The 26,001-nt window shown below is 35.9% G+C and overlaps 1 protein-coding gene, 1 non-coding gene and 1 pseudogene across 2 annotated transcripts; 1 reads left to right on the plus strand and 2 right to left on the minus strand.

The window, feature by feature from the left end:
• Positions 1 to 14,629: 14,629 nt before the first annotated feature.
• On the minus strand, positions 14,630 to 15,935 carry LOC127263942 (uncharacterized; annotated as a pseudogene).
• Positions 15,936 to 16,361: 426 nt separating this feature from the next.
• Positions 16,362 to 17,468, plus strand: LOC127263943 (glutathione S-transferase T3-like). The gene has a single exon (XM_051293265.1). It carries the CDS (start codon positions 16,362 to 16,364, stop codon positions 17,466 to 17,468), a length of 1,107 nt encoding a protein of 368 aa, XP_051149222.1.
• A 4,468-nt stretch (positions 17,469 to 21,936) lies between these two features.
• Positions 21,937 to 22,044, minus strand: LOC127264251 (small nucleolar RNA R71). Its single transcript, XR_007841649.1, has one exon. It is a non-coding gene; the product is annotated as a small nucleolar RNA R71 (small nucleolar RNA).
• Between the last annotated feature and the right edge of the window lie 3,957 nt (positions 22,045 to 26,001).

Here is a 26,001-nt window from a genome sequence, read left to right on the forward strand (position 1 = left end):
AAACGATTGTAATTTATTCTAATTTTAAATATTCCGTTTTAGATTATAATATTTTATCCAAATAATACGGCGACTTAGGCGATATACCCGGGTTTAATTTATGGCTGCACAATTTGGTTTGTCTCGAGAGAGACAAAATAGCCAAAAATATTAACCAAGCACCATATATAATAAATAAATAATATTTATTCATTTAAACCAAATTAATTTAATTAATCTAGTTCACTGGCCCGCCGCATTTTCACTTACCAATTCATTGATTGCATAAATTACTAATTATCCAACAATCCCTTACATGAGTGGAAATGCCCACAAAAGGACATAAGTCCAGCTCAAACCCTATGAGACATTGACACATTAGGACATGTAGCTTGTGGCTTTAAGCCTCTTCCATAGTCAACATTACAGAGTGTACTGGTGGCCCAGTTGATGTGATGCATTAAAATATTCTACCTTTGCGTGCACTTAGTCAATAATATTGGCGCGTTGCTATCTCAGTCTCAACTTTGCTCTCATGTTTTGATCCGTTTTGGCTATGGATCTTGTCTTTGGATTCATAAGTGTTTCGTTTGAAGCGACTCACACTTCACCCTTATGTAGGATCTTTAAGAGTCAACTCAACCTCACCATTTTTGCACATTATAACACTCATTGCTTTTCAGGGAATTGTAATTGAGTGTTCGTGTCGGACTCTTATAACTTAGTTATCCCATTGAACCAAGATTTGGGATTTCCAAGTGATTTGATTGGGTTACCATTGTACTTGTCTCTATCTTGTAGATTTCAAACCCATTTCTTTTAGCAGTTTATACATTTGATTTCTCTACAACCCTTGGTTAGCGGATCCACTAGGTTTTCAATTGAACTTACATATTCAATAGAGTTATGTCTACATCTGATGTCGGGATTCACCGTTGCAGATTTCATTCTTAGCCCTTGCTATTGTAGCTTGGCTATCGCAGTGAATCATCATGGGAGGTACTGGTTTTGTCAAGTATGGAATATCATCCATAAAGTTCTTCAGCCATTCGGCTTCCTCGTCAGCTTTGTCAAAGGCGATAAACGCCGATTCTATTGTGGACTGTGCAATGCACGTATGTTTTGTGGATTTCCATGAAACAGCCCCCTCAAATTGTAAATACATATCCATTTGTAGACAGTGGGTCTTTTGCATCGAATATCAAGTTGGCATCGTAGTACCCTTCAAGTACCGGTAGATATTTCGTGTAGTGTATGCCAAAATTTAGAGTAAATTTAAGATAATTTAAAACTCTTACTAGCACTTTCAAGTGTTCATGACTGGGGTTTCTAGTGTATCGACTCAGCTTGTTTAGAGGGCAAGCCAAGTCAGGCCTTGTAAAGTTTGTTAAGTACATTAGGCTTTCAATAATTTTGGCGTAGTCTTCTTAAGCTACGGGATCTCCCATATTCTTGCTCAAGTACACGCTGAGATCCATTGGAGTTTTCATTGGAGTGTTGTCGTAGGCATTGAATTTTCTTAGTATCTTTTCCACATAGTGGGACATAGTCAGAACAATACCTTTGTCTTGTCTTAGAATTTTCATTCTATGGATGACGTCGTCTAACCCCAAGTCTTTCATGTCAAAGTCACGACCCGACATGCATTTGACCTCATTGATTAGACTGACATGCTTAAAAATGATTAGTAAGTCATCTACGTATAGAAAAATTATGATGAAACCGGAAGGTGTTTCTTTGAAGTAGACACACTTGTCACACTCGTTTATTTTAAAACCATTTGATAACATGACATTATCAAATCTTAAGTGTCATTGTAAAGGTGTCTGTTTCAGTCCATACAGAGATTTTTTCAGTTTGCACACTTTTTTCTCTTGGCCAAGAATGACATATCCTTCTGGTTGTTCCATATATACCCCTTCTTCTAAGTCACTATTTAGAAAAGCAGTCTTCACATCCTTCTGGTAAATCTCAAGATTCTTCAAAGACGCAATCGAGAGAAGCACTTGAACAGATGTTATCCTGGTTACTGGTGAATATGAGTCGAAGAAGTCAAACCCTTTGGTTTGTTTATAGTATTTTACTACGAGATGGACTTTGTATTTATCAATAGACCCATCAACTTTAAGTTTCTTTTTTAAAATCCATTTGCATCCTAGTGGTTTGCAACTTTTGGGTAAGTCAGATAACACCCAAGTGTTATTCTTCATTATTGAGTCTATTTCACTATCTATTGCTTTATTTTATAAAGGAGCATCAGAACTAGATAGTGCTTCTTTGATCATTGTTAGATCATTATCCAACATATACGTAATGAAATATGGACCAAAGGTTTTCTTGACCCTTTTCCTTTTGCTAGGCCTAGGTTCTAAAACCTATTGATCAGGGCTATTAGTCATTTGTCTCTTTACACCCCGTAGTTCTTCATCTACGAGTTTTGGGTTGAACTGAATCTTTTTCTTACAAAGATAGATATAAAATGATAAGCACTATTTTTTAGTGCATATCCGCTAAAAATGCAATATACCATTTTTGGACCGATAGAGACTTGCTTTGAAGGCGAAAATTCCACTTTCGCTAGGCACCCCCACACTTTAAAGTATTTGTATGTGGGTTTCTTACCTTTTCATAGTTCGTTAGGGGTAGCATCCTTACCCTTAAGTGGAATCTTGTTCAGGATATAATTTGCAGTCAGCACCGCCTCCCTCCACAAGTTTTAGGGAAGTCCTAAACTTATCAATAAAGCATTGATCATTTCCTTAAGTGTTCGATTTTTGCGTTCCACAATGTCGTTTGATTGAGGTGAATATGGAGCCATTGTCTGATGAATTATGCCACTTTCGTTACTTAAATTCTTCAAATGAGGCTACATATTCGCCACCTCTATCATTTTGAGTTGTCTTGATCTTACAGCCAAGTTGATTTTCTGCCCGTTTTTTAAGTTCTTAAAGGCCTCAATTAATTCTTTCTTTTCCCTTAACAGGTAAAGATAGTAATATTTTTTGCATTTATTGATAAAGGTGATCAAATATTTCCTTTCACCTCTGGTTTGCACAAATTTTAAGTCATATACATCAGTGTGAATTAATTCTAATTGCTTAGTCTTCCTTTCGACAGACAGGAAGGGTGATTTTGCCATTTTGGCATCCACACAAACTTCATATTTGTTTTGAGTGTTGACATGGATTAGGATCATCTCTATGAACCAAACTCGAAAAGAAAATATCTAATATATTCGGGAAACTTACAAATAATGAACTGAAAGAAAAAATAGGATAAATCAAATTTCAAAAGCAATCACTCATCTCGAGCAAGCACTTTCAAGAATCCAAGGACTGTCTGAGGCTGCCGATGCGTCTTCTGTATCTCACGCAATTGCATTTGAAGCTCAAACAATCGATTTGCCCTATCGGCGGATGGAATCACTCCAACTCTAAGGAATCTCTCCAAAGGTAACTAGGGTAAACCTTCTCTATTGTTCTCATATCTAGGTTGTGTGTCCATCAAGAAAATAAACAAGGCTATATATACTAAATGATAAATTAAATTAAGTCGCACATCTTAAGTGGCAAGCTAATCTAAACCACATATTTTTATTAAGATCAAGGGATCAGTTTGTATAAACAAGTAACTCGATCGAGTCCGGGTTGCAATCAGTTTGTATAAGGTCGGGTTCACGTGATCCGGAGCCGTGTCATCCTCTCCCCCTTCGGCTGCTTGATCCACAAGGCTAGTAGCATCTTCAGTGTGATCAAATATGCTTAAATTGGCAATGTTGAAAGTCGCATTCATGCCCAAGTCTTCTGAAAGTGCAGCGGTATGCGTTATCATTTATGCGCTCCAACACACAAAACGGACCAGCTCCATGAGGAGAATGTTTCCCACGCTGCAACTCCGAAAAGTGTTCTCTATGCAAATATACCCATACCCAATCTCCATGTCGAAATATCCCGCATTTTCTTCTGCGATTGGCATAGCGTGCGTATGATGCGGTTGCCTTATCAATGTTCTCTCGTACCTTGGCATGTAATTCCTTAACTGATGTAGCTCGATCCCTGCCACTAAAATTCAAAGGCTCATTACTAGGTAGTGGAAACATGTCGGTAGGGGTTAGCGGGTTAAAACCAAAAACAACATAAAATGGGGACAATTTAGTAGTACTAACATACCTATTATAAGAAAATTCAATATGTGGTAGGCATTCATCCCATGTTTGACCACTATCATGTACCATAGCACGTAGAAGATTACCTAAGGTACGATTGACCACCTCCATTTGGCCATCCGTCTGGGGTGTGACACGTGGTAGAGAAAAGTAAGCGAGTCTCAATTTCATGCCAAAGACTTTTTTAGAAATACAATACAAACTTTACATCCCAGTCTGATACATAATAGTTTTCGGAACCCCATGCAATTTCACAACCTTTTGAAAGAAAAATTTTGCCGCAACGACTAGCATATGTCATTTTCGCACAAGTTATAAAGTGAGCCATCTTGGAAAATCAATTAACCACAACAAAAATTGAGTTTTTAGCACACGGTGTCAGAGGTAAACCAAGAACAAAATTCATATAAATATCTAACCAAGGGCCTTCCAGAGTGGGAAGAGGAGTATACATACCATGGGGCTTCAAAGCACTCTTCTCCACTCTACATGCAAGACACTTATGAATAAAAGAATCAACATTTTTACACATATGAGGCCAGTAAAAGTGAACGCTAAGAATACAAACATAGCATGTCTACCAAAATATCCAAGCATATGACTACCATGACTCTCCTCAATCAAAACATATCTAATGCTACATCTAGGAATGCACAATTTATCACCATGAAACAAATAGTCATCATTCTTATAGTAATCATCAAAACCATAGCTTTTCACACCTCCTAAATATATCACCAAAATCTACATCATACTCATAAAACTTACAAATATGGGCAAATCCAACCAAATGTGTATGAGTATGACTAAGTAAAACATACCTCCGAGAGAGTGCATCAGCAACTATATTCTCTTTCCCTTGTTTATACTTAATCACATATGGGAATTGTTCAATAAAGCTTACCTACCGAGCATGATACTGATTGAGTTGTTGCTGCCCATGCAAATGCTTGAGGGTCTCACGATCTGTGTGAATTACAAACTTCTTTGGCAGCAAGTAATGTTGCCAAACTCTCAGGGCTTGCACAACCGCATATAATTCCTTTTCGTATGTCGTGTAGTTCAGAGTTGCTCCATAGAACTTCTCACTATAATAAGCAATCGGTCGCCTTTCTTGTAACAGTACTGCACCTATACCAATTTCGCTAGCATCACATTGGACTTTAAAAGTTCGCTCAAAATCGGGTAGTGCTAAAAGCGAAGGATGTGTCAAACTATCCCAAAGTTTCTCAAAGGCTGCTTCGTGACTTGTCTCCCACTTAAATGGAACATTCTTCTTTAAAAGAGAGGCCAATGGGGTTGCTATCACACTAAAGTGGTACAAATCGCCTAAAGAATCCACACATTCTAAGGAACCTTCGGACTTCGGCGACACTTTTACATTTTTTCCATTCCCGAATTGCAGCAATCTTAGATTCATCAACCTTAAAACCATCTGAACCTACAACAAAGCCAAGAAAAATAAATTTATTAGTGCATAATATGCATTTCTTTAACGTACCATACAATTTAGCATTTCTTAAAGTATGAAAAACTTGCCTAACATGTCCAAGATGGTCCTCCAAACAAGTACTATAGATAAGTATGTCATCAAAGTATACCACCACAAACATTCCAATAAATTCTCTCAACATATGGTTCATCAACTGCATGAAAATGTTGGGCGCATTTTTCAACCCGAATGGTATGACTAACCACTCGTACAATCCAAACTTGGTTTTAAAAGCTATTTTCCACTCATCTTCGGGTTGTATACAAATCTGATAGTATCCACTCTTTAAGTCAATTTTTCTAAACAACCGTGCTCCATGCAACTCATCAAGCATATCATCCAATCGAGGGATTGAATTCTGGTATTCCACAATAATTGCATTGATAGCCCTGCAATCAACACACATACGTCATGAGTTATCTTTTTAGGGACAAGTAAAACACGTACATCACAAGAAGATAAAGATTCTCGAACTCATCCCTTATCAAGAAGCTCTTGGACTTGTCTCCGAATTTCCTAACTTTCTTTTGGATTACACCTATGAGCTGGCCTATTGGGAATTGATGCACCCAGTGCAAAATCAACATGATATTCGATGCCTCGCAATGGTGGTAATCCAGGTGGTATATCATCCGAAAAGACATCTTAAAACTCCTTAAGCAAGACAAATTGAGGAGACAAGTGAGAAAAAGAATTATCATCAATAACAAGTACTTTTTTGAGTAAGAGAATATAAAAGTAACTTACCTCATCTTGGTTACTGTTTTGGCTAACTTCTTTGTTGAACTCTTTGAGAATAAGCAATAGTTTGCCATCGTCTCACTCGGAAGGTTTCACCGAAACGGTAACAACAACTTCTTTTGATTTTACCACATCTCGCATAGTCCTATATAAATGTTCAGCATTACGACGGACGGTCTCAAGTGGATAGGCGGAAATGCTCAGCTTCTTGTGACCTTTAGTGAATGATATTTAATTCTTATATCCGTCGTACAAAATACGTCTATCAAATTGCCATGGTCATCCCAAAAGGAAGTGGAATGCATTCATAGGACACATATCACAAAGGACATCGTCGCTAAAACCATAAATCGAAAAGGTAACAATCGCTCGTCTATCAACATAGGCAGCTTCTTCGTCACTCATCCAATGTAGGTTAAATGGTTTCGGGTGTGAGGTGGTTTTCAAACTCAGCTTCTCGACCTCATAGGAACTAATAACATTGGTGAAACTACCCGAATCCACTATCATGGATATAGTATGCCCTGCTACCTTGCAATGACAGTGGAATAAATTTTCTCGTTGTTCTGCATCCGTATCTTCGTGCGGTAAAGAGGTCAGGGCATGCATGACTAATAAGCTTAACGGATAATCATCGCACACTTCTTCAACGTCATCATCACTTCCATCCTCTGCTTCAGCCTCTACTACCTCATCGCCCTCACCATCATCGACATATCCTCATTCGCCATTCTCCAAAATCATAACGGTTAGTTTATTTGGGCATTGACCTGTATAGTGCCATTGTCTATGACACTATTAAAATGTTATAATTTTTTTTGTTGTTGTCCAAACTCTTTTCCTTTGAACTTCGCAGCCTCATCCTTCTTATCAACTACTTTAGATTTATCTTTATCCATATTTTTATTGAAAGGCTTAGCGAAATTAATTCCCTTAGATCCGATAGAAGATACAACCGGAGCTACAGAACTGGCTGGGAACTTCTTTTGAGATGACAATCTGGTTGAGGATGGTCTCTTAAGCTGCTCTTCATGTTTGATAGCCAAATCCACATCTTCTCGAATAGAACAAAAACAGTGCAGCTCAACCGTATCAGCTATCTCACGCCTCAAACCCTTAATGAACCGAGCTTCTGTCAGTTACTCGCCCTCATTAATATTCAGTCGCATCATCAAAATCTATAATTCCTTAAAATATTCCTCCACCGACCTTGCACCAAGGACTACAACTTGATATTCATATATTGTTCATAACTTTCTGGCACAAAACGTCTCATAATGATTTCCTTCAACCGGGGCCAAGTATTAATCAGATTTTGTCGATGTCGTTCTCTATAACATCTCTTTTTTCCCACCAAGTCAATGCATAATCCCTGAATTCACAAATCATCATTCGGAATTTTTTGCCATCCGAGTAATTATGGCAGTCAAATGCCATATCGCACTTCGTGAACAATCCAAAAATTCCTCTGCCCCTCTTAATCCTCCAAAGGTGGGAAGGGTAATCCTAATGGTAGAAAGATCATCATCCACTTCACCACGTCGATGATAAGTTCGGTCTCGTTCATAGAAAGAGTGCTCTGAGTTATGACTATTGTGTGCGTCTGACCTCATTGAAGGACTCACGTCACGATGATAAGAAGCCTCAAATGCATCATATCTACCCCGAATATCAGCTACTCTAGAAGGAACCTCAGTCTGTGCCATCTTCGACGATGTCAGCCTATGATTGAGGTCCTCCATTTTCTTATTCACGGCGTACTCCACATGATCCTAAGTTGTCCTTTGTTGCATTGATAAAGTTTTTTCCATTTTGGCCTCCAATTGTTGCATACTTGATTCCAACAGCTCCTTCAATTGTTTGAAAGTGTCCATCCTGCAAACAAAGACAAACTATATATATGTATATCGAAAGGTAAGTGCTCTAACTCTTTCTCACAACTCTCATAAAGGAAAATTAGAAGCAACCACGATGAAAGCGGAAGAAGCATTTTACAATTACCTCAAACAGTATGTAGGAATTCCTTCAAATGCAATACTCAAGGAGAAGTAGTGTCGAACAAAAACAAGATGCATCAACTAGGAAACAAACTAGAGGATTCTATGCCAAACTATAATCGCATAATGTAAAGAAAGTTTGACACAAGTTCTTATTCCACAATTAAGCAACAAGCTAGAATCGAAATCCATTGAACATTATTTGATCATGAGAATCTCTCCTAACTCAAAAAGAACCCCCACAGAAGAATAGAACTACTCCCTCAGAACTGTTTTAGTGACTCTCAACTATGATTATCCAAATGATCGACAATGCACTATAGCAAAAAGAGAAAGTGTGCTACTCAATTTTTTTGTTTTTTTTTTTATTTTGTCTAGGATTTTTACTTAATGTTTAGAGATCTTCTTTTCAAATTCATATTACCATCGTGGCTCTTTCATTGCACTTTTGCCACACTCTTCAAAAACAGAACACGGTGCACTATAACCAAATTCAAATTCTATTTAAGAGAGCTATTCAAATCCAAATCTCACGATTCCAAAAATTAAAATCAACTTCAAGGCGTTATCTAACAGCACAAAAAAGAATCACTCAAATTCTTAGCCAGTTGAGAGCAATAAATCGAACATTTCTACTAATTAAAACAGAAAATAGAATGTTGCAACAAAAATTTTCAGATTGACCAAAAACTGTCTTCAGGGCTTTTTTTGAAGATTTTGAGATCATAGTTCTGACCCTTCTCACAATAGTAAATCAGAGTTTCTATACAAAAGTTACAGCCAAAATACGATTTACTGACAAAACATACAAATTCACACTTTTAATCCCTCACTTCACTCAATTCCTTGATCATTTGATGTTTCTAGGCTCAAAACCAACCATATTACTCAATCAAGGTCTAAGAACACTATGAAAGCTACGAACAAAACTTGTTAGTGCCGGCCAATAATCACTACTATTTGTATTTTTTTGAGAGATAAATTCAACAACACAACTCATATTTGGCAACTAACAATGGATTGGAAGTAGCTATCATTTCCACTTTAGAGAGAATTTTTGCAACAACAAAATGGCTATTTCCAAAAACTATGAACTATCTCCAAATAACATGAATTAAGCCTATATTTTTAACACAAATTTGATCAAACAGGACATAGAGGTATATGATCGAACATGTTATGAACAAAATAGCTTCGAAATGTTATGATCAAATCAACAACCGCTCTTATACCAATTTATGACATGGATTAGGATCATCTCTATGAATCAAACTCAAAAAAGAAATATCTAATATATTCGGGAAACTTAAAAATGATGAATCAAAAGAAAAATAGGATAAATCAAATTCCAAAAACAATCACTCCTTTCGAGCAAGCACTTTCGAGAATCCACGGACTATCCGAAGCTGCCGATGCATCTTTCATCTCTCACACAATTGCATTCGAAGCTCAAGCAATCGATTTGCTCTCTCGGTGGATGGAATCACTCCAACTCTAAGGAATCTCTCCAAAGGTAGCTAGGGTAAACCCTCTCTAATTGTTCTCTTATCTAGGTTGTGTGTCCATCAAGAAAATAAAAAAGGCTATATATACTAAATGACAAATTAATCTAAGCCACACATCTTAAATGGCAAGCTAATCTAAACTACACATTTTGATTAAGATCAAGGGATCAAACCTCTAAGCAAACAAGTAACTTTGACCGAGTACGGGTTGCAATTGGTTCGTCTAAGGTTGGATTCGGGTGATCCGGAGCCGTGTCAAGTGTTCACCTCTTTTATATTTAGTAAATTAATATTTACTAATCTTTTTATAACATTTAGATTTACATGACCTAATCTACAATGTCATTGTAATACCCCCAGAGTTGAACAGTGATATGAGTAAGGGAGGATAAAATACCCCCGAGGTTGAATAAAAGGTTAAATGGATTGAATAGACTACTCATGTCAACAATGTGCACATTCCTTTTTGGGAGCCCTACTGAAAGAACTTTAGAGTTAAGCGTGCTTGCTCTAAAGTAATTTGAGGATGGATGATCCCTCGGAAGTCTCCCAGGGTGCGCGTGTTTGAGGACAGAAGCGCGCTGGAATGACTTGTGGGGCCAGTCTATGACATCCCAACACGCTCGGCTTTGCGTGGCTTGGGGTATTTTTATTATCAGTAGGTGGTGGTCGGCGCACAACCATTATATTCAACTTGAACAAACCATTTGTTATATTCAACTTGAAAAAACCAGTTGTAAGATAACCCCTAGCTAGGAACATCAACATCCTTCAGGGTTAGTTCTTTTTCAGATGTCATCTTCAGCACAACGTTTCTTACGCCTTGGACCTCAGAAGTTGCGTGATTTCCCATGTGCAGCTTCCTCCCTTCGGTCTCCTTGTAGGTCGAGAAGTTTGTTTTGTCGGAACAAACATGGCAGGTTGCTCTGGTGTCAATATACCATGCTTTCGGAATTTCTATATTTTTTTTTGGTACACAACAGTGACAAAGCCGCCCCTATTGAGATCACGATCAGTCCAGTAGCTTATCTTCACTGGTTGGGAACTCGGTTTCTTCTTTTTTGGTGTCTTACAGTCCTTAACAAGGTTGTCTTGTTTTACCACAGTTAAAACAATTACCAGTAAACTTGGATTATATGGTCTTGCCCTTGTCCATTTGAGTTGGGCGTGCACGTTTCTTGGAGGGATCTCCGACCAAGTTGGCTTTACTAATCAGATCTTAAAGCTTCACTTGCTTTATCTCATGCTTCAGCCCGTGCTTAAAGTTGCTCCAACTCTGGGGCGATTTCTCGATCATCACACTCATGATGAACTTTTCTAGCAGTGGCATCTCCTCGTCGATAATAGAGTGGACAATATATTGAAATTCTTCCACTTGTTCGACAATAGAGTTTCCATCTACCATATTATAGTTCATAAACCGGGCCATGACAAACATTTTGGACCCAACATTCTCGGACTTATCTTTTTCTCAAGGGCATCCCACAACCCTTTCGCACTTTTTATTTTACAATATACATTATAAAGAGAGTTAGAGAGGCTAACTAATATGGTATTTCTTGTCATGTAGTCTCCATGTATCCACGATGCATAATTCGCATGCATATGCTAATCCGTATTGGGCTCTAGGGTAGTTGGGCAATCGTGCAACACGAACATAGCAAACCCAATTGCAGTCAAGTAGAAAAAGCATCATCTACTGTCACCTCTTAAAGTCCACTTCAATGAATGGTTATAGGACTGATACATGAGGCATCATCCGTAGACCAAGCTCAGGACCAGCAGTTTGGGCTGCGAAGGTAGCAGAGGGTGCGGCCTAAACCCAAGAAAGCCGCTACATCCATTCAGGGCAAACCCAGAAAATACAGGGCTATCCATAAAGGGAATTGGCCTAAATAGAAGAGTAGCAACTCCAGCGGCACCTCCGGAGATTGTTCCGGCGACTCCTCCGGGAGCGGCGGCGGCTCCGGCGAACCCTCCGGCGGCTGCGACTTCGGTAGGAGTTGATACTCTCGCAAAGTAATATCGAATTTTTTATTGTTATTAAAATGAGTATTGGGAGAAGTGAATCTACCGTGAAACCGAGTCGAGGATGAGTCCTCTTTCCATAAATTAGATACACTCCGGTAGTGCCTCAGGTGGCCGGCGTTCTAACCCAAGGATAAAACGGTTTTCGTATCCGATGAGAGTAGCACCTCAGATCGTCGGAACTCCGACGAATAAAGCGAGAGAAGAACTGAGTTGGGAAGATTTCCGGAAAGCTAGAAGAGATGATAAAATGAGGAGAGAATTTTGTTGGTGTTCTTAAAAGAAGGGGGGGCCCTTTATATAGGCGTATTCACTCGGCCAAAATAGCAGGGGGTCAATTATTATCATAATTACTTATGTAATTTAATGTAATTCGCAGTCGTAATTGATTCTAATAACAAACTTTTCGTTTGTGACAATCGTAATTTATTCTAATTTCAAATATTTCGTTTGAAACTATTGTAATTTATTCTAATTTCAAACCTTCCGTTTGAGATTATAATAAATTCATCCAACGAATAATATTTTATCCAAATAATACTGCGACTTAGGCCATATATCCGGGTTTAACTTAGTGCTACACAATTTAATTTTTCTCGAGATAGGTAAATAGCCAAAATATTAACTAAGCCTTATATACAATAAATAATATTTATTTATTTATTTCATCCAAATTAATCCAATTAATTTGGTTTCACCTGTCCATTGTATTTTCACTAACCAATTAATCGGTTGCATAAATAACTAATTATCCAATATATTTATATTTAGAATAAAAAATAATTTGACAACAAACTTATAGTAGGTTTTACTATGTTATTATTATTATTATTACTATTATTATTATTATTATTATTATTATTATTATTATTATTATTATTATTATTATTATTAAATTTTAAAAGAAATAAAGGGTATGTTTGATTTTTATTTCAAATTAAAATCATTTATTATTACACAATTTTAATAAAAAAATTATTATTTAACATATCAAAATAGTATTTAAATCAATATCCAAATTAAAATTCCAATATCAAATTAAAACCAAACAAACTCTTCAATATTGAGATGTATAATTAATTATAATAAGAAATAACAAAACAATAGTTTGAAAATATTTGGTTTAAGTTTGGTTTGAATTTGAAAATTTTTTGTAATTTTTGAAAGATGCGCCTTCTTTGAATTAATAGGTTTGATTTTAATTCAAAGGGTCTTGTAGATATTGATTTGATATGTAATAATTATATTAGATTAAATAAATTGATTTTTTATTAGTAATGATACTTTCTCCATTCCACATAATTTGTCCATATTTTTTACTTTTGTCCGTCTTATGTAATTTGTCATTTCTATCTTTGAAAATATAATTATACACTTTAATCGCATTTTAAATTTTAAAATTTTTAATTTTCTTAATTTTAATTAAACTATTTACTTATCTTAATCTTAATTTATAGTTATTTTTACTAAATAATAATTATTTTTATTAATACACTTCTTAATTATTTACTAATTATTTTTACTAAATAATAATTATTTTTATTAATAGATTTCTTAATTATTTACTAATTATATTTTACCTAAATTCTCGTGTTTACAGTAATACATCCATATCACGTGAGAATGAGGGAGTATTATTTTAATTTATAGTATATTTTTTTAATTATAATAATATTATATTTGTATAATTTCCTACCCTGCTATGGCCGCCGCCCTTATCTTCTCTGCGTCGATTTCTTCTTCTTGTTCGAGTTCTTCTCTCTTCTTCTTTTTTCGTCTTTTTCTTCCTTCTTTGAATTTTATCTTACAAACTTCCACCATCGGAAAATTGCTTGGATTCCCCTCAATCTGATGTACCACGCCGTCTGATAGCCTCGCCGATAACAGCGCCTTCCCGCGAGTCTTCTTCATTCCCATCGACGATCAACATTCTCCTGCGACGTCGGTGGAATGATTTTGTTGTAGGTAGAATTAAAGAGGAGAATTGGATGCAGAATTTGTCTCCCAGCTTCAGTTTGGCGCCACAATCCCACCCCACAGCACCTCTACACTAAAGTTTGGGAACTCAAGCCAAATAAACACACTTTGTTTTCAACAATATATTTTTATATTTATCAACAATAGCAAATTTCATCTTTTATTAAAATTTATGTCTATTTGACCGGACATTAATTTTTTAGAAAAAAAAAAATAGAAATCTTTTTTTTTAAGTAAAGAATAAAAAAAATTATATATATTTACTAAATAAAAAAAGCAAAAATAATTTAGAAATCTTGAATCCATAGGATTTATTGTGTAATTGGAATCTTTTTTAAATACCATCACTATGATTGCTCTAAACTTTCCTAATTCAATAAGGGCATAAGGCCATCCACAACACAGAAACCTATCCAGGGTTTCTTCCCATTCTCTCTCCTGTGCCACGTCAGTTTCTCTCTCCGCCACGTCACGAAAAACTCCAACTATATTTTACATTCACATCAAAGAACCCTTTAAAATCTTTACTTTTTCCACCTCATTAAATATTTTATCTATTTATAAAATAAACTTATATTTTTTCATTATATTTTATTCTTATAATATTTAATTAAAATAAAATAATTATTTAGCATAAATAAATAAAATAAATAAAAATAATAATTCCACACCCACATACTAATTAAAAATTCAAACTTAAATTTAATAAAAAATACATAATATTACAATATATTTTTCAAATAAATTAATTAGTCGATTGACCAAATTTCTCCCAAATGTGTTCAACTAAATCCGCTTTGAGCTGGTGGTGTGTTTCTCTAGCTCGGAGTCGCATTCTGTTCCGTAGGTATTGATCCATAGTTGCATGTCTCGTATTGTTGTATGACCAATTCGAGTTATCATTTGTCTCCACTTGATCATATTGAGATGTATCGTAATAATGCACATAAGTGTCCCTTTCATCTTCTACAATCATATTATGTAATATGATGCATGCTCTCATTATTTTACCTAGTATCCCAAATAAGTGATGGAGTTTTAATGAAGGCAAACCGAGCTTGTAATACACCAAAAGCACGTTCCACATCTTTTCGAACCACTTCTTGATGTTGCGCAAATAATTGTGCTTTATAACCTTGAGGGAGACGAATCGATTGAACAAAGGTTGCCCACGGAGGGTAAATTCCATCAGTAAGATAATATCCCATATTATATTGATGGTTGTTGATAACAAAATTAACCTCTGGAGCTCTGCCATTCAAAACGTCGTTAAATACCGGAGATCGATCAAGTACATTAATGTCATTGCATGTACCTGGTGTGCCAAAAAATGCATGCCAAATCCATAGATCGTATGAGGCTACAGCTTCCAATATAACTGTAGGTTTGCCATGATCTCCACGTTCGAATTGGCCTTTCCAAGCAGCCGGACAATTTTTCCATTCCCAGTGCATACAATCAATACTTCCTAGCATGCCTGGAAAACCACGTGTCTCTGCAACAAATAATAATCGTTGTACATCAGTAGAATTTGGTCGTCGTAGGTATTCCTCACCAAATAGAGAACATATCCCTTCAACAAATTGCTTCAAACATGCCCTTGTGGTGCTCTCTCCAAGACGAAGATATTCGTCAACAGTGTCAGTAGCTGTGCCGTATGCCAATACACGTATTGCTGCTGTGCATTTTTGTAATGCTGACAATCCATCTCTTCCTGTAGCATCACGCCGTTGCTGAAAGAACTCCATTTCATTGGAGAGGCGATCTACTATACGAAGAAAGACATGTTTTCTCATTCGAAACCTACGACGAAAATAAGAACTTGGATACACGGGGTTATCAGAAAAATAATCATTGAATAATCGAGTATGACCATCTTCACGATTCCTCTCTATGTATGTTCTCCGTCGACGTTGCCGTGAGCTTCCCTCATCTTCATTGTTGATATGCTCAATTTTTTGATACAATTGAGCATATGTTTCTGCCAATTGACATATATTTTCCAACTCTTCGTCGGATGAATCGGACAGAGATAAGGATGAAATTGACATTGTTTTGAGAGAAAATAAGATATGAAAGGTTGAACTATTGTGCATATGAATTGTGTGCATGTGAATTGGTTACATATATATAAATTAGAAACTAGCCGTTGGGAATATAGCCGTTGGAAATATAGCCGTTGGGGAATATAGCCGTTGGGAATATGGCCGTTGGGGAATATAGCCGTTGGGAATATAGCCGTTGGGAATATAGCCGTTGGGGAATATAGCCGTTGGGAATATAACCGTTACAATATTTACTATAAATACACTACATTCTCACTTCATATCATCTACACCATCTCTTTATAATCTTCTCTCTTCATTTTCTTCTCTCTATATTATCTTCTAAATTTCCTACGAATGGATCCCAACTCTCAAAATTCATCCAACTCTCAAGATCCCCAAAATTCTTTTCGATTTCCAAGTTTTATGAACATGTTAGGAAATCAACCCATATTCCCTACATCTAATGTCCCATTTCAACCATTCAATCCTTCACCATATTATCAAATTCCTCCAAACTTCTATCCTCCAAATGTTCAAGCGTTCGGAAGTTCATCATTTCCTCAATTCATGATGCAAGCGAATGAAGCAGTGGGCACCCCACAACATTGGACACCTATCAATTTAGCAGATGATGATGTGCCTCACAATTCAAAAAATAAAGATACGAGGAAGGTGTGGAGCTGGAATGAAGACGAACTTCTAATCAGTGCATGGCTGAACACAAGTAAGGATGCCGTAACCAACACTGACCAACCAAGTAGTGCTTTCTGGAAAAGAATTGCAACGTACTATATGGAGAACAAGCCCGAAAGTGCAACGAGCAGAGGTGTTACTCAATGTAAAAATCGTTGGAGTAAAATATGTAAGTCAGTGCAAAAATTTGTTGGGTGTTATGAGGAGGCCAATCGAAACATGCGCAGTGGACAATCAAGCACGGATGTCCTCAATGCAGCAAAGAAAATATACTCAAATGACGGTGAGAGCAAAGACTTCGTCCATGAAGATGCTTGGCGTATACTCAGAAATGAGCCTAAATGGAAGGCCAGTTACTGCGAATCATCTCATAACAGTGGTGGAAGTTCAAAGCGAACAAAAACGAGTGAAGACGGTGGATACTCAGGTTCGTGTCCGGCGACACCATACTTTGATGTGGATGACCCAACTCCTCCTACTCGTCCCCCTGGTATTAAAGCAAGTAAGAAGAGGGGGAAACAGGTGCAAAACGAGGCATTCAATTCAAGTCCTACTGAAAATTATGAAAAATTTTACGAAAAAAGCAGTGAATTTAGCTCAAGTATGGAACATATGGCAGCAGTCAAGGAGCAAAGATTGAAGCAACAACCCGAAAAAATAGAAGCACTTTTGAAAGCTAAAAGGATAGAAAAAACGGCAAGAAAATTTGATCGGGAAGCTAAACAGTTAGAACTTGCTAAGACGAAGATGGAAATGCTCATGATGATAATGGCCAAAGGGGATAATCTGACGGAATTTGAAGAACAGTTGAAACAAAGGTTGGCACGCGAATGTTTTCCGTAAGTTTGCATTTAAATTTATTATTTCATGTATTTTTAATTATTATATGTATTGTCTGTAATTTTAATTAAGTCGTGTAGGTTTGCATTTAAATTTATGAATATTTTTATGTATTTTCAATTAATATTTGTAGTGTGTATAATTTAATTAAGTCATGTAAATTTAATTTTAAATTTATGAATATTTTTATGTATTTTTATTTATTATTTGTATTGCATGTAATTTTAATTAAACAAATGTTATAATTGAATTAATAGATATTTAATTAAATATTTTACAAAAATATGCATTAAAAAGTTACATAAAATATAAAAATATTATATTAAAAATTATAGTTATTAACAATATTATTTTAATAAAAAAATAAATATTAAATAAAACTCATATAATAAAATTTAAATCTAATATTTTAATAAAACAAATTTTAAAACATAAAATATGATATATTATATATTATTAATAGATTTTTTATATTAATTAAATAAAAAAAATAAGGATGGCCCACATAAAATAAATAAGAAACGGTAGTGTGGCAGGGTTCGTTTCTCCCTGACAAAGCATTTTTTTATTTATTTATGTTATGAAATTGGATGACGTGGGGGGCGCTTAGGAGGAAGCGCCCCCCGTTGCGGATGGCCTAAGGGCGCTCACGTGCGAGCGCTCCACCTAAGCTGCCCCCAAATCAGCATTTAAACAAAAAATTCAAATTTGTCTGATACAAGAAACGATGGCCCTCATTATACCGTCTCTTCCACTTTTGGGTGGGTCCATAGCCTTTCCTTTTAATTTAATCAATATAAAAATTATATTAATAATAAATAATATATTATATTTATATTTTAAGATTTATCTTAACATATTAGATTCAAATTTTGTTATATGAAATTTTATTTAATATTTATATTTTTATTAAGTAATAATTATTATTTTAAATATATTATTTTATTGAATATTTTTGTAAAATATTTAATTAGATATATATTTATCAAATTATACTTCTTAATTATTTTGTTTATTTATACTAAATAATAATTTTATTTTTTAAATATATGAAATAGTTAATGAACTGGAAAACGTAGAAATTTTGAAGGATTTTTTTACGTGGATATAAAATATAATTGAAAATCTTTGTGATGAAAAAAAAAAAGAAAGTGATGTGATATAGAAAAAAGAAGGGAAATAAACCGTGGGTGGGTTTCTGCAATGAGGATAGATTAACGGCACCCAGAGGAGCCCATCCCGGTTCCTTTTTATTTTTTCTCATGTTTTACATCAGTTTTTCTTCCTTTACGTAACGAAACACTTCAATTATTATTTACGTTCATATTTAAAACCCATAAAAATTCTACCTTTTTTTTATCTCATTGAACATTTCATATATTTCAGGAAAAATATATAGATAAATTTCCATCATATTTTATCCTTATAATATTTAATAAAAATAAAAATATTATTGTTTATCAATAAATAAAGTAAATAAAAAAATTATGTATCACACTTACATAACAATTAAAATTATAACGTGTGTAATTTTAATTAAATTATACATGCGGTGTAGACAAAAAATTATGTTATTTTTAATAAATACAAAAGTTTGTACAAATTATATTATAACGTAGCTCATATTCTCTATTTAGATCCTGTAATTATCTTTCCGGGTCGATTTATTTTTCAACTTGGATTTGGATGACTTCTTTAATTCGAAGGAATTTGGTTTTCGATTTGACTTTGTCGGACTTTGGAGGACTTTGGTCTCCGTGTGGGTAAATTTTATCATCGGCTTTGGTTTTGAAACAGTCTTTGACGGATTTAGGGCTTTGATCTTGGAGGAGGTGAATTTGATAATCCATAACACTTTTTGGCGATGTGCCCCTTTGACTTGTGGATCGAAGAGGGCGACTTTGATGATTTGGCGAAGAATGCGACGAACATCTTAAAGTTTTAGGATGAACTTTAGAGGTTTTTCTTTGGCTTTGATGGATTCTTCAACGGATTTTGGACCTTTAATCTTTCCTCCAGCTTGGGCATACCACGAAAATATTAACTTCATCAATCCGTCAACCAATATTTGATCATTTGTCCAAATCAGTGACTTTTAGACGAAAAAGCTTCGAATGACACAAGAACATGAAAAATATTGCAAACAGAGTTTAGAAATGTACCACTTTGCTCAAATCATCGATGTAACTTCGGTGTATCAAATAAATTGGCCAAGACCCTTATTTATAGGAGAGGGGTAGCCTCGGCTTTCTTTTCGGATGATGCCACGTGGCACGTTCCGATTGACCGACGGGAAAATTTTGTAATTCTTCCTTTCTCGTCAGATGTCGTTTTCCAATTTTGAAAAATTTGATTGCACATCTTCCTTTCTTATCAAGATATCATTTCCTTTCTCGCGAGATATTAATTATAGTACTTTATTTATTGATAAGATCTATTTAATTTATTACCAAATTTATTATGACTCTATTTATGCATGTAATACTTGTATAATATCTTCCATTTTAAGCAGATCTTTGTAGCTTCCTCTAGTATTTGGGATTTTGGGAGTTCAATGACGTTAGCTTTAAGTAAACCATAAAAAAATGCATGAGACATCAGAATCCAAGAAAGGATATGTATTTGATTGTTTTTTCTTTGAGTGTTGGCTTTTGATAGCTCGAAATCGTATGCGTTTTATGTTCATATCATATGCGATATGTGATTATTTTTTATTGAATTCTACCTAATTTCTGTGCATATTGTTTATTTCCGACATGTTTGAGAGAAAAAGCAAATTTGTCGTAATTGGAAAAAATAGTAACGAAAAATTTAGATTTGCACCCCTGAGTTAGTCATGACTATGACTAACTCCTCCTTATTGACATGGGAATTTAATTAAAGGCCCAAAAGCCCAACTACAAAATAATGAGGTAAAAAATTAAATAAAAAAGAAGGTGGAGTCACAAGCAAAGAAAATAGAGAACGGCTAGAAGCATATACGCACAGGAGCAGGAGACTGGCAGATTCATACATCATACAGGAGCAAATCGAAAGAGAAGATTTCCCTTCAAACTATGACTTTATCTTTCTTTTTTGTTCTTTGCTTTTTTATTATAGAATAGATATTTTTCTGGTTTGAGGGATGATAATGTTTTGGTTCTTGTGTTTTGGAGATTCTTGACTTTCTTTATAAAAGTTCTTTTTTATTATCAATATTTGTCTAGTCCTGAAAATAATGTTTCTGATCATTAGATTGATTGGATATTTTGGTACCGAAATTTAAATTGGTTTGATAATCTAAAGTCAATTCAGGTAAGATATCTGTAATTGTATTCGAACTTGAATAGGTGACAACCGGGTTGAATGTTTCCTTCCCGGGGGTTAGACAATCAAATATAATTGCTCCTCTTAGGTAGTACTTGTTTTGAATTGGGTTTTTCTAAATTATAATGCGATTAGGCAATATTTCCTATAGGCATACCTAGGTTTATTAGCTTAATTAGTGATAGTTAACGGTCGTACATTAACTATCTACATTGTGAAGAAAATTTGGTTGTCAGAGTTTGTTGATAACTATAACCAATTTATCGACAGTCTAATAACAATTAACTTTATTGAATTGATGATAAAATACAAGTGACATAACTACATTATCCCTTGAGCTAGACATCTCCTTAATAGCTAGTTCTCCGTTAATTTAATTATTTTGTTATTTTATCTTTATTAGATAATAAAAGAAAATTTCCCTCTTTATTTACTGCATCAGAACACGAAAGAGTGAATCACAAAATCCCTGTGGAGTCGTTCCTTTCCTCTGTATTACATTAAATTGTGATCACAAAATAGGTGAAATATTTGATTGACCGTGCGACAGGTCAATTTTTTGGCTCCGTTTCCGGGGATTGGCGCTCTATTTTACTCTTTTTGTGTTATATATTTGTTTTATTTTTATTTATCCTCATTTTTATACTTCGTTCTTCTCGTACATGTGAACTGATACTTAATATTGAGATCGAGAAGGTTGAGCGAAAGCTATGTAAGAAAGCCAAACAACGAAAAGCTACTCAAGTTGCAAAGATGGTTGATTCTTTAAACCACCTCAGAATCTTTAGCACTAGCGACTCTGAAAGTGACCAAGAAACTGTCATGGCTGAGGATACCCGCACTCTAAGGGAGTTAGTTGCTCGTAACTTGACGCAACAACCTTTATGCATTAATTTTCTAACTTTGAATAACGTTATTGCTTTTGAACTAAAATCTGGCTTTTGAACTAAAATCTGGATTAATTTTCAGGCGAAGAACCTCACAAACACTTGCAAGAGTTCGACGTGGTGTTACTGACGAACGGATCAAACTTAGAGCCTTCCTATTCTCACTCAAGGATGCTGCAAAGGATTGGCTCTACTATCTCCCACCTGGAAGCATCGACACGTGGAATGACATGAAGAAGAAATTTTTGGAGAAGTACTTTCCGGCTTCCAGAGCTGCGATTCTGAGGAAGGAGATATGTGGGCATCAAGCAACAATCAGGTGAAACGCTCCATGAATATTGGGAGCGATTTAATAAGCTTATCATTAAATGTCCACAACATCAAATTCCTCCTCAATTATTGATTCATTATTTCTATGATGGTTTGTCACTGATGGACAGGAACATTATCGACGCTGCAAATGGTGAAGCTCTAATGAATAAGACGCAAGCACAAGCCTAGGATCTTATTGCTCGGATGGCTGAGAACACGCAGCAGTTTGGCTCGAGGGATATTGGATAGACGATCAGAAACAGTAACGACCATTCTATCCAATCGATGCAACAACTTTTTTAGTTGACGAGCTTTGTTTGCTAGATGGTCGTGTAAAAATCCAACCCGAGTGTCCAAGTCAAGGCGTGTGGGATATGCAAGAGTGCAGGGCACCCTACAGATGCATGCCCGACTCTCCAAGAAGGCTATGCAGTTGATGTAAACGCTGCAAACTATGATGTGAATGGACCTTCAGTGTACAACCCACACTTCAACACCTACAATTCAGGCTGGAGAGATCATCCGAACCTGTGCTATGGAAACGCACAACAGATTAATGCTCCTCAACCATTCGGAGCTATGCAGCAAATACAACAACCTCGTTTCTATGAGAAACAGCTGCTCCAAGCACCCACAAGCAACTTCAGTCCGTTTTTAGAAGACTTGGTGAAGTCTATGGCTACCGCTACCCTACAGTTCTAACAAGAAACGAAAAAGTTCCAACAAGAGATGACATTGACCGTAGATAAATTACAAGGTCAGATCAATCAAATGTCGGAGGAGGTAAGACAGCTACGTGAAAGAGGAAAGTGGCCCGCTCAGTGTCATCACTATTTGCAGTGACAAGATGATTGAATGTCCTTCCCGACCTAATCTAAATAATACGAGTGCTATAACACTTCGTAATGGAAAGCAAGTGGATGGTCCAACTCCTATATCAAAGGAGCAAGGCGAAGAGGAAATTGAAAATGAGATCGGAAAGGAAGTTGAGATCCACGAAAAGGTACATCCTAATTTTGTTCTTTCTTCTAAAACTAAGCCGGCACATTTCCCTGACAAGTTGAAGAAACCACAAACGACAAACAAGCGAAAAGAGATGATGGAGATATTCAAGAAGATGAAACTTAATATCCCGCTCCTAAAAGCTTTCAACCAAATCCTCAACTATACAAAATTTTTTAAAGAACTGTGTACCAACAAGAGAAAATTGCGAGGGGATGAGTACATTATAACGGGTGAGAACATTTATGTTGTTCTCAAAAGAAGGGTACCACCTAAAACAGGTGATCCAGGTATGTTTTCTATCCCTTGTAAGATTAAAAAAACTGAGATAACTAAGGCTATGCTAGATCTAGGAGTTGCTTTTAGTGTCATGCCACGATCAATTTACGACTCTTTCAATCTAGGGCCTCAATAAGAAACAAGAATTATTACTCAACTTGCTGATCGAACAAATGTTTATCTTGATGATATGATAGAAGAGTACTAGTTCAAGTGAATAACTTAATTTTTCCTGTTGAATTTTATAGTCAGGATATGCATGATCCACACTGCTTTAATCCACCGCCTCTTTTGTTAGAAAGACCTTTTATGTGCACTGCAAGAGCAAATAGAAATGTTAAAAAAGGTACACAAAGTTTAGAGTTTGATGGAGAAGAATTTCATTTCAATATTTTTAATCCCATCAAATGTCTTGTTGAATTTGAATCGTTATATGCAATTAATATTATTAATCATATGGTGTAGGAAACCGATGAATTTGGTAATGAGAATAAACGAAGAAATATGTTGACAAAGCAGTTAGAAAAAAGATCAACTGAAGAGATGACAACGAATAAGAAAAAAAAAATTGTCGAAAAGTTGAGATGGATTTCCAAAAGATCACCATTTTTTGCCGCGAAAAAAGTGCGATAAGGAGAATAAAAATTTTAAGGCAAATAAAAAGTGTGTGACCAATAGACATTACTTCAAATCATACCACGAGGGATCCTCACCTGATCCTCTAAAGTCGGCATCCGTTGCCGATTTTGATGTTCAGAATTGATGTGAGACGAATTCTAGCTCAAAGACTATAAAAGAAAGTGTTTTTTGGAAGACAACTCAAACCATTTAAATGTTTTCTTTCAATATTATTGTTTGGCTGTCTCTTATTGTTTTAATTCTAATAATATTTTTTATTGTTTTGTTTGATTTTGTGTAGATCTTTTGAAAAATAATTAATGACTCTTGGTGAAAGGCGCATCAATTTTCTTTTAAAAAAAAAATAAAAATCAAATCAGACCACAATGTGACTTTTAGTCATGATCATGACTAATCGGCACCTCTCGTACTAATTCTTTTTTTTTTTTTCACCCAACCTTCCCTTGCCCATCAAATTTTCAGAATGAGGGATACTATTTAGTCATGACTAAACATTACCTATCACACTATCTTCTCTCTTCTTGCCCCGTATAATTCTAACCCTAAATCCCAAAATAAATTAAAATTTCCAAAATCCAAACTTAAACCGGCCAGATCCGAACCCTCTCTTTCCCTTCTCTTTAATCTTTCTTCCTTCTTCCCAGACCGAACCGTACCCTTGTTTTCTTCTTCCCTTCCATCCGACGCCCCGCCGATCGACCTGCACACAGAACCAAACTGATTCCTCTTCTTCATCTCCTCCGCTCGATCGCGGTCAATCGCCGCCGCCCGATTCCAGACGCCGACGCGTGCACTCTTTCTTCCTCCTCTCCTTCTTCTCCTGACTTTTTCTCCCTCGACGAACAGGGCCGCCGCTCCCACCACTGTGCACAGCTGCTCCGCCGTTGCGCGCCCTCGCCGCAATTCTAGACCAGTTCACCGCAGATTCCACCAGACCGCCAACGCGCGCGCTCGAGTCTAGCCAGCGTCTCCCTATTTCCCGATCGACCTGACCGCCGTGGACCGCCGCCCCTGCGCGACCAGCCCAGCATCGAACCGGACCACCAGCCGCTGCGGCCCAGCAGCCATTCCCAAGTGCCACTCCTCGATGCCAATTTCAGCCACAACCGTTTGACATCGCCGCCGCATAGTATTCGGTAGTATTTCTTCGTCCCACTATTTCTAACAGTTTCTATTTTCAATTTTTAGGATAATATGTTGAGATGTGGGATCTTTGTTTTGGAATTGCCAATTTGTGAACTCCAATTACTATGAAATTGCCATGAATTTGATGTCAAGTTTTCTTTGCAGTGATAGTGACGATGGCATGTTAGTTCTGATTTGTTTGACAGTAGTTTAATTTTGGGATATATTGCACTGGATTTGGGGTATTGACATTCTGGAATTGCAATTTAATGTCAGTTATAAAGTTATAAGTGCATTATGTGATAGGTGATTCAATGGTTTGTTAGTTGTTTGATTTGTTCGATTTTAGGATACTCTACATTGGCTTAGTAGATGTGAATGAAATTGAACTGACTTGTTTGAGACCTAAGATTGAATTTCAATGACTTTGTGTCACACAAATTGATTACTTGCTGATTATTTGCTTTATCGTGGTTTAATTTGATTGATTGAATCCAAGTACCGTGATGCTCCTTGATATTCTCTGGTTGTGGATATTAGGCAGTTGATTTGATTCGGTTTGTCGAGATTTGGTAGGAATCCAAGCATTTACTTCTTTTGGAGAAATTTTGTTTGATTTGGTAGGATTGGCATGGTAGAATTACAACCTAGACATTATTTGCTCCTTTTTGGGATACTTTGTTGTGTTTGGTGAGTTTGTTTTTGCAGGATTCGTAGTGATTAATGCACCACCGACTCATAAGGAGTTGGCAAGGCAAGCAAAGAACACATTCTCGCAATCCGACTCCAAGGAATTTCCTCTCTTTATCTTTGTCTCTTTTACATCGAGGAAAATGTATGATTTAGGTGTGGGGAGAGTGATGCAAAACTTTTGGGCAAATTTTTTATTTTGTGCTACTTTTATGCGTGATTTGTTGTCTTTTTGCATATTTTTTAGATTAGTCTGAAGTGAGTCAAATGTGATTTGTGTAATGGGTTTGTCTAGC

The sequence above is a fragment of the Andrographis paniculata genome, unplaced genomic scaffold (assembly GCF_009805555.1).
Source record: "Andrographis paniculata isolate CXL003 unplaced genomic scaffold, ASM980555v1 Contig69END, whole genome shotgun sequence".
Classification (NCBI taxonomy): domain Eukaryota; kingdom Viridiplantae; phylum Streptophyta; class Magnoliopsida; order Lamiales; family Acanthaceae; genus Andrographis; species Andrographis paniculata.